Source organism: Rissa tridactyla, chromosome 2 (assembly GCF_028500815.1).
Source record: "Rissa tridactyla isolate bRisTri1 chromosome 2, bRisTri1.patW.cur.20221130, whole genome shotgun sequence".
In the NCBI taxonomy this organism is placed as follows: Eukaryota; Metazoa; Chordata; class Aves; order Charadriiformes; family Laridae; genus Rissa; species Rissa tridactyla.
In genome coordinates, this window is record NC_071467.1 from 161,634,889 (window position 1) to 161,647,085 (window position 12,197).

The following is a 12,197-nucleotide window of genomic DNA, read 5'->3' on the forward strand; positions in this document are numbered from 1 at the left end:
TCTGTTGAAAGGTCCATCAGGCCAGCCTGTGCTTTCATTCCTAGATGGATAACACATTGCAATAAAAGACCCTAAAAAACAAACAAAACAATTTTTTAAATGTTCAGTTTCAGGAGAGCAAAAAAAAATTCAGTTCTGAGGCAGTTCAAAATTAAATTGCATCTGCATACAGTGTCACAGACTCCCATGGGAGAGGTTGCTAAAGTGCTCAGTAGCGAAGTTCTCCATCAGTGTAGATTTCCCCAGGTGTGCTCCAGCCTCTTGGTTCCCTTTCTTTCTAAGGTTCTACACCCCTTTTCTTCCACTGACTATTTACTAAACACGTTCAGGCCCTTCACACCCTTTAAACCCAAGTAAACTCACCAGACTCTCCAGCGCAGTTCACATTATCTGATGCCAGCAGTATAATATAGTCATTTTCATAGCTCACATAACAATATCAAATGAAACAAACCAAAAATCCAAGTGCATTTCTGTTTGCGCAAGCAAATTCAGCCGAAAGATTTAAAACAGCTTAATGAAATAAAATGGTTTCTGACTTCCATCCATCTGTGTTTAAAAACCATATAAAATGCACAAGAAAGGAAATCAACAGAAAGGATATGAATGTACCAAAATTTTAATTGCTGCTCTTCTGATTGGATGGAAAGGACTAAGTATATACAAGGCAGGAGTGGCACTAAATCGAAAGATTGTCTTCCCTTTGTTCAGTACTATAAATGTCTGGAAAACAAAATAGAAAATGAGAACATTCAGTATTTGCATTTATGCTCAGCTTTTCCCAGCCTACGTCCCATTGGGAAATTCCTGCCAGTATCCCCACTCCCTCCCGAGAACCCGAAATTCCTCGTCATTTCGTGAAGAGTTTTGTCCAAGACCATCCCAGCAGAGCTGTTGCCTGTCCTATTGCAATATCCCAATTATTTTTACTTCCTTCACTCCTTACAGGGTCTTGTGGTGTCTTCTCCGTCATGGGGATGGGAAGAGAGAGGAACCACCTTTAAAAATAAAAAATGACCTGGAGACTAAAATGTGGTGGAGGGACTTTTATGATGCTCTTTTTCCTAGGTGCCAGGATCCTTACTACATTCTTACTCCATCTTCTCTACCATAAGCACTTTGTTGCTCTCAGTCGATGTTTTTTGTCTCAGCTGGTAAGAAGCTGCACGAGGCACAGCTCCACAGCAGGATCTGACCTGAGGCACTCTCATTGCACTCACTCTGGTTAATATGGGCGGAAGAAACCAATACTGTGAGTTACCTTAAATCAAATGTGAATGGATGCTAGCCCAATTTACAGAGCTCTGAAGATGCCCCACCATGCACAGAGGTACTAATATTTACTCAGAGACAGGATCAGGACACCCAATAGATAAACTCTAAGCAACTCACACATCTTGAGTCTAAGACCTTCATGACACTAAAATTGCAAATCTGTATCCTGCTGCTTGTGCCCGGGGACAGCAGGCAAATTAAAAGGTAAATTAATTCTGGCCCTTCCAGGTAAGTAATCTATTTGTCTTTATCCATTTAACTTTTATTCGGTAATTCTTGCACCTGTTTCTACACTGTCTTAATAGAAGGAGCATTGTCGTCATATTAATTCATTGTTTACAGGAAATAGCATAGCCCAAAATCAGGAACATCTGTACCTGAAAGAACTAGAAGCTTCCTAAAAATACAATGCGCTTCCAAGCCTTATTTTGTTCCCCGTGTTGCGAAATGTTTGGAAAGGGGAACGAACAGTAGTAAGCAACCAGCCCAGCTCTGCTGTCAACAGCCTTTTGACAGAGGCTGTTTGCGCTGTAGTGGCTTTGGTCCAGCCTACACGTGATTCCTCATCAGGTGATGCTCGCTTTGGGATGAAGCTTACCCTTCTGTGAAGTGCCAGCAATGCACTTGCTACTCGCATCTCCCTTCGGGTCTATTTTGTTCATCTTAAATGGAGTTGGACTATCCCTCAGCAGGAAAAGAACCGCTGCTCTCCAGGAACGGTGTGGAGGTGCCTCCTGCTCTTATGCAGAGTGTTAGCACAAGGCTCAAGTCACCCAGAAGCCCTTAACATTAAGGGGCTTAAGTGATAAACGGACCTGTGAAGAGTCAAGGCTCACGCAGAAGGCAAGATAGGGTAGATAAAATCCTCCGGCTTAATTTAACTCAGCTACTGCTCTGCTCTTTTCAGACACTGTATATTCATACTCAGAGTTATCTGAAAACACACAAGGTTTAATTGTGCTTTTTATCGCTCTTTGCCCTCTTGCTTAGGTGTTTTCTGGCAGCCCTGCTCATGCCGAAACTCTGATCCTTAATCTGGCAAAAAAAATATTTTTACTGGCTGTAGAAAGATAAAACCCAGAGCCCCCAAAACAGAGACGGTGTTTATGCTTTAGCAAAAGCAAACAAGCAGGATGGCTGGCTGGCTGGTGCTCACCTTACAGTCATTGTAGAAAGGGTCAAGGTCCTCCAATGGCTCCCCAATGAGCTCTGGAGGAACAGTCCCATAGATATCGGGCAGCTTCTTGCAAGCTTGCAAATCAAACTGGGGCTGAGGTTTCTCTTCTTCGCCCAGCTGCTCTCTATATTCCTGCTTCGCATTCCTTGCAAGCTTCTCCGCGATTCGTTTCTCAATAGCAGCCAAGGATTCAGGCGTGAACCGGTGGAAGCTGTTAGTACCCGGTGGTAACAAGAAGTCAGCCATCTTTTCATCCTGCTTTGTCTTTACTGGTCTTTACTCCTAGTAGTGGAAACAGCTGAAACAAAAGGTACCAAAGGTTAGCGACAGGAGCAAAGCAAGAAGAACAAAGCCATCAAAATGAAAAGAATATCCCGAAGAACTTACAGGCTATCTATTATCAGGAAACCCTTCGTCTATTTTTATGTGGTTAGCAGAACATCAAGGAAAACAGAAATGACTGAATGCTCGTGATCTGAGCAAAAAAGACTTTGTATATAGACCATGGAGTATTCTTAAGTTTTTCAGTCACTTGGGATCCTAAATCCAAACTAAGGAGTAGCTTAGATTCATACAAGCTTAAGTTTCATTAAAAGCCACAACAATTTGGATTCCTAACTCATTTTTGAACATGCAGCTCTGGGAGTGGATGAACAATGTGCCCAAGATGACTGCAGGGCAGATTTAAATCAGCCGATCTCCGGCCACATGATGCAAACTCTAAAAAGGCCCCAGCTGTTCTATTCCAAATTTAAAGAATGAAGGGTCAAGTTCAGATTCTTAAATCACACAGAAATTCTTCATAATCTCTGTCATAGACTTCTGCAACATATATTTATTTTTCTTTGGGATAGGCAATAGCATCTTCAAGATATCTGTCAAGACTTTTGAGCATTTTCTTCTCCTTCACACCCTACAATCTGAAGGATGTTGGAAGCCCAAATGTGCTTGGTAAAGCCCTTCATGAGAGCACTCCAAGCTTTGGAGATGTGGAATAACCACTGTTATCAGTACCTCACATCTGAAAACTAGGCTCCTTCCATCCAATACCAGTTTGAACATCTAACCCAAAGCTGTGAGATTTGACCATCTCGGGTTGATGGTGCTTCACTGCTAATGCTTCTCATCCCCGCCTGAATGAAAATGAGTGGGAATGGCCATGTCTTTTCAACTTACATGAATAAAGCCAAGCGTGAAAAACACAGCAGAACAAAAAGCCTTCTTGTATCTGCACTGAACAACTTGGGTAGCTGGGAAAATTAATGTAAAACTATTGTTTGAAAAGGGATGAAGTTTATCCCTGTTCTGGTAGCCTGCACAAATCCATCCAGGTTAACTGAAACCGTATTTTGCAATTTAATAATGACTCTAGTGGCACATTTTTCCAGCAAGAGAAACCGTCACTATGCAACAATTAAAACTCATTTCACAGAATAAACACAGCCCTTGGTTTTTTACTACCACCAGACCATTCATACTAATTCAGAATATAAGTTGGTGACAAACAAAATAGTAGATTTTGAGGTGGGCTACCCTATTGCATTCATCGATGCGTGCAGGATACAATTCTTTGTTCAGCCGCAATTGTTGTTTTCTGCTTTCAGATGGTATTTGTCTATTTACAGTGGATAGTTCCAGATAGTTTGCTTCTATTAGGCTCTGTGATGACAGCATTTTTGTTAGCAAACAAGACTTTAACTGGACTCTGCATGACAAATAGCATATTTATTGACTCAATTTATTTGAGTAAAGTACTCTTTCAAATCACTACTGTTTTTCCTATTCTGACTTCGTTTTAAAATGAATTCATTAAATTGTCATTGATCACAGCCTATCATACAGGAATGATTTACTGGAGCTCATATATTATACTCCGCATTACTGCGTGTTTGAACAAGCAGGGCAAAAATGAATTAGCCTTCCTGGAGTTTGGGTATTCTGACATTCTTCTTTGTTTAGATATTCTTTTTATGCCTTTCCCCTCCCCTCCTGCATCATTTGTTTTATCCCCTTCCTCCTGAAAAACAGGAAATTAGAAGCTTTCCCACAAATTGAGTTTTCTTATGCTCAACACTTTGTGACTCAGCACCAGTGCAAGTAAATAGAATTTCACTTTCTATAAATGACATCAGTACAGGTGGCCAGAGAATTCTCAGAGTTTTTTTGTCATTTTGATTTTTGTTTCTTTACAGTGAAACCTTTCTCAGTGCTGAAGGGGACAACAAAAATCAGTGGCTGGTCAGTACTCCTGGAAGGGCACAGACTAGGTTTCTAGACCGGAGAGGAGATTATTGTGGGCTGTCAGTTGAGGTGTAGTTAATCATGAGCACTGTGAAAACAGTGAATGGAGAATGATTGTTTGCTTTTTCTCATAGTAGAAGGATGGCGACATTTCAAATGAAATCACAGAGCAGCAGGTTTGAAACAACCGCTGGAGCCACTTTCCACATGGCGCAGAGTTATCGTTTGAAACTTGTTGGCTGCAAATGGCAAGGATTCACAAAGCCACGAGACAAATCCAAGGAAAAAAGAGCCATTAATGGCTTTAAACAAAAAGATACTGTCTCTGACTGAGAAAATCCCTTAGCTACACAACCTGTGTGCATGCAAGAACGACTACTTATGTTTGCCCTGTTTTTACCCTTTTTCTGGGCTACCAGTACCAGTGTGGAGAAACACATCATCTGCTCTTATGTGGTTTTGTCCTTACGTAGCACTAATGCCAACACAAGTCAACCTGCACTGCCTTGGGCAAGGGTTCAGTCTGCCCACCAACTCCGGCTGACCTGAGCTTGTGCGGACATGGAAGCGTACAGAGAACCAAAGTTAATATCCTCTGCAGATGCTCAGGACCTGCATTGCACCAACTACCTGCTTCCAGCACTTCGGAACACGGGCTGGGTGAGTGCCTCCAACCTACGCAGGCATTCCCTTTGCTGGAAAACTGGTGGTAGCCACCTCTGCACCACCTTCTCCATACAGCCAAACTGGAGGCATGGCCATAAAGCATGAGGGACACTGAGTATTTTATTGAGATGATAAGAGAATGTGTGGAACGTCTCTATTAAATGCCACAGTTTTCATGGGTGTTGCTTGATCACAAAAACTGAACCTTCACTAGAATATTCAGCAACCTTCTCAAACTTCCTTAAGGACTTATGAAAGAAATCATTCTGGCAACAGAACTGGTCAGAATTTTACAAAAAAAGAAAAAAAAATAGGGCAAGATGAGGGGTGATAAAATAGTCAGAAAAACTTAATCAAAATGAGAAGGGTTTTTGGTTTTGTGTTTTTAAAAAAGGAAATTATTTTTGCTTAAAATTCTTTCTTATTAGATAATTGAATCAATTTCAAACTGGTCAAAACCAGATCTTTTTAATTTTATCTGCAAATTCCAGAAAGAAAACCATCTAGGAACAAGTGGAAAATCCTACACAAACTTCCTTAGAGCTTTTGCTACTCTTCTATTTGTTTTTCCTTAAAAAAATACTTTTTCCAGAATCCTTATAATTGAAAAATCTTGACATGTTTTGTCTTCATATTGTATATAAGTTAAAGTCCCAAATTTTAATATATATATTTAGCCTAATTCTTTTTCAATTTCATATGCTTTCAGGAAATGGACAAGATAATTTCACGGGTCTTTTCTATGTCTAATTTCTTTTAATCTATGAATTGCAAACATTTCTACAAATAGCCAGGGTTAGCCCAGATGTTTCTTAAAAGGGTAAGAAAGCGCCACAACTTAAAAAGGGAAATCATCAATGACTGAATCAAAGAGCTGGAAAACCATTTCTTAAGAGATAATGGCTGTTGTGACTCACGTTTTTACAATATGAGCCTGGATTTTTCCATTCCTCTCAGGCATATTTTTGAAGTACAAGGCTTCAAACACATTGTTTCTGTGATATCACCATGCACAGAATGAACATTTCCCTCTTGCTTTGTCTTTGTTAAATTCAGTTAACATCGGTTCTTGCTGATAAAAACGTACTGGTTATGTAAACAAAATGTGCATATGAAAATAAAGCCCCAAGACGCATATTTTCTATGGCATGGCAAGAAGTGAGAACAGTACAAACAAATAAGACATTGCTAGCACCTCTATTTATTCAGAAAGATAAATGTCATTTTCCATTACAGTTTTAACCATACTCTCGTAGTCTTCAGCCACCCCAGCTCAAAAGACCTTTCAGGTTCCCAGAACATGACCTGCATGCCCTACAAGCCCTTCCCTGACTCACCATGGATGGGTGACCATCACCCAAAAGGCCGCTTTCGGCAACAGGTTGCCTGCAGGGGTGTAAATACAAGGAAAGTGGGTCCCGCTCACCTCCAGCTATCTGCTCTTGCATGGGCTTTGTGGGCTCAGACCACCACCCTAGTGCCTACCAACCCCTTACCATGGCCCAAGAGGCTGACACGAGCCAGCAGTGAGGTCCCATACCCCCAGAAGCAACAGGGGAAGCAGAGGCTGAGGTCCTTGCTGTGCACTACAGCTGGTTGGACCCTGACTTCAGAGAAGCCACAGGTTTTTGCACCTCCATCTTCTGCTTGCACAGCAGCATAGGATTGCTTGCCTGGCATGGTATCAAGGACACACATGCATATATTTCACACACTTGGCAATAATAATAAAGGAGCCAAACTTGAAGATCAACGATGTGAAAGTGGTGCTTACAGGCTAAAGGTTAGATACCATCAGACATGCTCATCTCGAGTAGGGTTGTATTCATTTAACTGTACTGATTTCCGTGATGCCCCTCAAGAAGCTACCACTGACCATGGGCTGGGGAGATGGATGATAGCTCATGGCAGCAGGTATGTTTCCACTGCGATTCTGCTAGATCTAAATCTAACAAAATAATAGTCATGAGTCCTAAATTCTCCTTTTGTTTGAGAAATGTTTGTGACTAAATATAGACTTTGCATTCCCGACTGCTGTGGTAACAAAAACAGTCATTAGGATGGGTTTCTTTTAAATGTTTGAGACTACATGGAGTACTGTCGTCTTTTCCCCCCCTCTCTTTTCCATATAATCTCTTTGGCATTTTCCTTTGACCTGCAGAGCACTGGAAAACATAAGAATAATAGGCTGGGGAAATAAAGAACAATACAATGACACATCTAATTTAATGTTAATTGGCCTAGATTCACACATTCTTATGCATAAATTTAAAAATGCACACAAAAATGTTATCATATTTAAAAAGACTAGGAGGTGATACAGGACTGCGTGAAAGTTTTATTCCAGCCATGAAGTAATGGCTTCATGGAGAAGAACTGGTTTTAATTAAGATTAAATAAAGACCTTCTATATAAAGATCAAGAGGCTAAAGGAGTCTAGGTGACTTAGACACTCTTCATAATTTTACTGACAATCAACAGGCAACCTTTTGAGACTTAATTCACTTGTATTTATACCGCACTTCAATTCCACAGCTAGGAGGTGTCATGGGAAATTGTCTTTTAACTGATAAATTTCAGTTGCTGTTAATACACACTCTGAGGGTCTGAGTGCTCACATCAAAACAAGGGGGAACTGAATAATACAGTCCTTGAAATTTTACACAGCACACTCATTACTTCTGCTTAAACTGATATCTGGTTTGTTTCTTTTTTCCAACAGGCATAATTTTGTCAAGACCATAAACAATGATATTTTTTTTGTACTACACGTTCCTGACAAATGTAATCAGCCACCTCTCCAGCTGGCATAAATCAGCACAGCTCTACCCATTCCAGGGAAGTCACAGCAGCTGGGGAAGTGATCTATTAGGACCAGGAATATTCGGATAGAAATGCTTTCTTTGAAGAGGATACCTTCACACCAGAGCATGAACACCAGAGAGCGTGTAATTGAGGTTTTAAAGTAATGACCTAGAAGGTAACCAAGCTTGCAGGGAGCTGGAAAACCCTCGATATTTTTTGCAACTTGTGAAGGCAATCTGCAAATGCTTCTTCATGCAGAGACATCTTGTTGAGTGAGTTCAGAGTGGAAGGAGTGAAATGGGGTCCTGCCAAACACGGCAGAGTCTTTTGGAGACACCGATGGCTGCTGGGGACCGGGCAGGGTCCCATGGCTGGCCTGCAGTGGCATTTTCCACAAAAATCTGATGGAAATGGCTGCAAGGTTTAGCTCTCGAAGGAGATCTCCTAGGAAAAGCACAGCGTCGCAATCAGCCCCAGACTGACGCAGGAGGAGCTGTGAGACAGATTTCCTCTTGCTGCCCACGTCACAAGGCAACCCTGCAGGTTGATATGACATCGCATAACACAGGCTTTCTAAAACGAGCCCTGTTTGTTCACCGAGCATGCTGACCAGGGGCAGAAATAAATAAGTATAAAACCTCATTGCATTCCCATCATTGGGAAAAAAAAAAACAACATAAAATATCCAAATCGAAATCTCAGAGTCACCGACCCACCCGTCTTTCGTCACAACCAGCACTGCCTATGCCATATCTTCTTTTAAATCCAGTTTAATGAGTTTTGCTGGCTCCTCACTCATCAGAATCACGGCATTCTGATATTACCGATGACTTATTGATAAGATAAAGTCTTCAGAAAGCCAACATGTGCTAAAAGGAAATGAATTCAGAAGATTTCATCCCGATAGTGAAACAGTATTTGGGGATGACAAATGTTATGCCAAGAATTAAATGCTGGCACTAAGTCTTCTCTTATGATAAAATATATATTTTTAGTGAGCTAAAAATATTCTGCTTTCTTTGCAGGTGCTTTTATTTCAAATTATTCTGCAACCAAATGACATAAATAAGCAAGAGGGAAGCAGCATATTATAGTTACCAGCGCTCATCTCCACATTTTGCTGAAAATTATAATTCTCTGCACCCAACAGGTTTTCATGCCTATTTTAATTAACTAGAGATTGGCCTCAGAGTTATTATACTGGAAACTACTCAGCCTTCAGATGTGGGCTCCTTTGCTACTCTAAACCAACAGAGCTTGCAAAGAGCTACCAAGAAAGAGAAATGTTTTCAGCTCAGGATGCAGTCACTAGGTTTTGAACAAGAAATAAGAAATCTACAGGAGAACTCCATGTTGTGCCAACTATAATGTACACTACTCACCATTAGGTGCTTTGAATGCTCACATGAATAAAATATATCAAATCTGGTCCATTTCATTCACAGAGTGTTTTGTAAAGACATTGTAACGGATATAGGAAGTTGTAAAACAGCTATTAAAATATATTCTGAAGCCATTATGGGGTAGTTATGCTGCTGAAAGAAGGCAGGTTTTATGCTGGCCACCAAAAGCTTGTCTGCGTGCTTCCAGAGGAGAGGGGAGCCACGTCTGGAAAGCTGTCTGATGTATTACCGCAGAGTTATAGGCAAGACATCACTGATCCCCCCCATCTAAGTTACGGAGACACATTTCATCAGCGGGGAAAACCAACAGACTTATAAAAGCCATGACCAGAACTGGCATGTTTAGATTGAAAAAGATGGATGAAGCTCTATAAGCAAAGCTGGTGCCTCTTTCACAATTTTAGCACTGAACTAAGAGATAAACATGACATAACAACTGAACTCCATTTTAAACAGTAAACAGAGCAATATAGGTTTTCCTTCTGTCAGGTGACAGAAACAAAAAGGGACAGAGGTGAAGGGTCAAAAAAAAATACTAGATGTGAAAGATGGGAGAGACAGACCGAAATCACAGTCTGTTATGCTATGAGAGGTGGTAGGTCCCCTTTCCACATCCTGCAAATAGGAGGTGAGACAGGAGATCCTGCCAAGCCTGCAGTATCGGGAGCACTTTGCTCCACGACCACTGTCCTTCACTGAACTCCACCCCATCCGTAAACCTGCACCTACACCTGGCTTCCCATCCTTCTCCACCTCTATCCCTTTCCCATACATTAGCCAAGAAAATGATCTCACCTTCTCAGCTACTTTATTCCAAGTCAACATAACCTTTCCACAAACCTCTCCATGTCCACAGTGATACGCCTCAAGTGACATTCACACCGACCCTACGTGATTTTGGCACAGCTGCTTTATTCACCTCTTTGTCCCATGCAACGCATCACTGTCTATCATGGCAAGTTCCCCTGGAGAAGGCTGCAGGGTCCCTGTCTGTCTATGGTTTTGGATGGTGTTCGGTGCTAACGGAGCCCCAGAGATGGGCAGGGCTTTTCAGTGATTTTGCAATAAAATAGACAGTAGAAAAATCAAAAGGCACAGATTTAGAAGCGTACTGGCAACATTATCCTGCTCTATAATGGAAACAGAGACTCGTGAAGGACAAATTGAACAGGGACCCTTTCAGGGAGCAGCTGGGTGCTGCTTGCTGGGGTATATTGAAGATTTGATTCATTATTTAGTGCACTGTAAATTTGACAATACTGTTTGGATAAAGCCAGTGGATCTTCCACTCTGATGGAAGAGATTTTGCCCCCCAGAGAGACAGAGAGAGATTACTGCCGTCCAAACAGGAGGGATATTCAGCCCGTTCGCAGCCGAAAACCGCCCGGGTTTGGTTGCCAAGTTTAGGAATCAGAGTTAAGAGCTTACATGGGCTCTGGGGGTGCAATCCTCAGCTCATGTCAGTCAAGGGGAATATTTTGTGTGCCTGCAATAGGTGGTGGGTCAGACCCCTGGCGTCAGAGAGGCAGAATTTTTTCTTTTCTGTCATTCCTTTCAAGTCCGTTTACTCCAGCGACTCAGCGTATCTTCATGGAAAAGATTCAATGGATGCTGGTGCCAACTGACAGCGATTTGATTTGAATTACATAATGCTCTAAACCATTATGTAAATGAGGCCAATGGAAGCAAGGAGGCACAGAAGCCAGGGATTTTTCACTGTATTTTTTTAAATAACTAGTAGCCTTTAATTCTAGCACCAAGATCGCCTTCTTTTAGCTACTACATTTTGCTGGTAGGTTAGCTGAATTAAACTTCATTTCTCCTGACACTAACCAAAACCTAAAGTTTGAGCAAATGATGGGGAGCATCTAAAGAGGGGTGAACATGGATGATTTGAGAGCTATATGCGTGAGTCACATTACCAGGAGTTTGTTTTGGCTATGTGCCACTGATGTCAACGAGACTCATGCTTCTGAGAACCCTGTGGCTCTCCTGAATATTCCTCCCCTTCTCCCCTGCATAATTTCCTCATTTTTTCACATGGAAGAATTTTTCAGAGTAAATAACACATTGCACAAACAATTATTTTCCAAAAGTCATGACATTTTCTGTTAATTAGCAATAATATAATCATCCAAATAAAACTGCTGGGGACATTGCATTTACTAACAAGCTACATCCAAATATGCATTTATGTGTCAATGGTGCATGCTTGAGTGGTTGGTAATACTCAATTGGGCCCGAGGCACAATGCACTGGAAGCATACAATACTGGCCTAGTATTGCAGACCCTGTTGTGGCTTCTTGCTTAATTTAGCTTATGGGACCAAACAGTCAATGAGTAAACCAGAAAATAACACATCAAGTGGCCTGTGAAAGAGAAACATCTGATGATGGTATCAATGCAGGATGTTTTCTAAATGGAAAATGCACTAGCTCCATAATTTGGGAACTTGCTTGCACTTCCCGAAAGAAAGAAGACTATTCCTAAATATAACTTTATTATTACTAGTAGCAGTGATAAACAGCAATTGCACCAATAGATCATCCAATATCTTGACCCTAATTTCCTCCTATAGCCAGGGTCCGTTCTATGCTAGAGATCCACAATAATATATGAGTACTGGGGG

The 12,197-nt window shown here is 41.3% G+C and overlaps 1 protein-coding gene across 5 annotated transcripts in view; it reads right to left on the reverse strand.

Annotated features, from left to right (window-relative positions):
• The window catches only part of LOC128905371 (sodium channel protein type 5 subunit alpha-like), a 222,076-nt gene that overhangs the window by 177,963 nt on the left and 31,916 nt on the right, over positions 1–12,197 (reverse strand). For all 5 annotated transcript variants that reach the window (XM_054191393.1, XM_054191392.1, XM_054191391.1 and 2 more), the window contains exons 2-3: positions 2,432–2,750; positions 603–723 (exon numbers count right to left, since the gene is read on the reverse strand). In XM_054191393.1, the coding sequence (XP_054047368.1) occupies positions 603–723; positions 2,432–2,698 (388 nt within the window). In that variant the 5' untranslated portion in view covers positions 2,699–2,750. The remainder of the gene's footprint in view (positions 1–602; positions 724–2,431; positions 2,751–12,197) is intronic.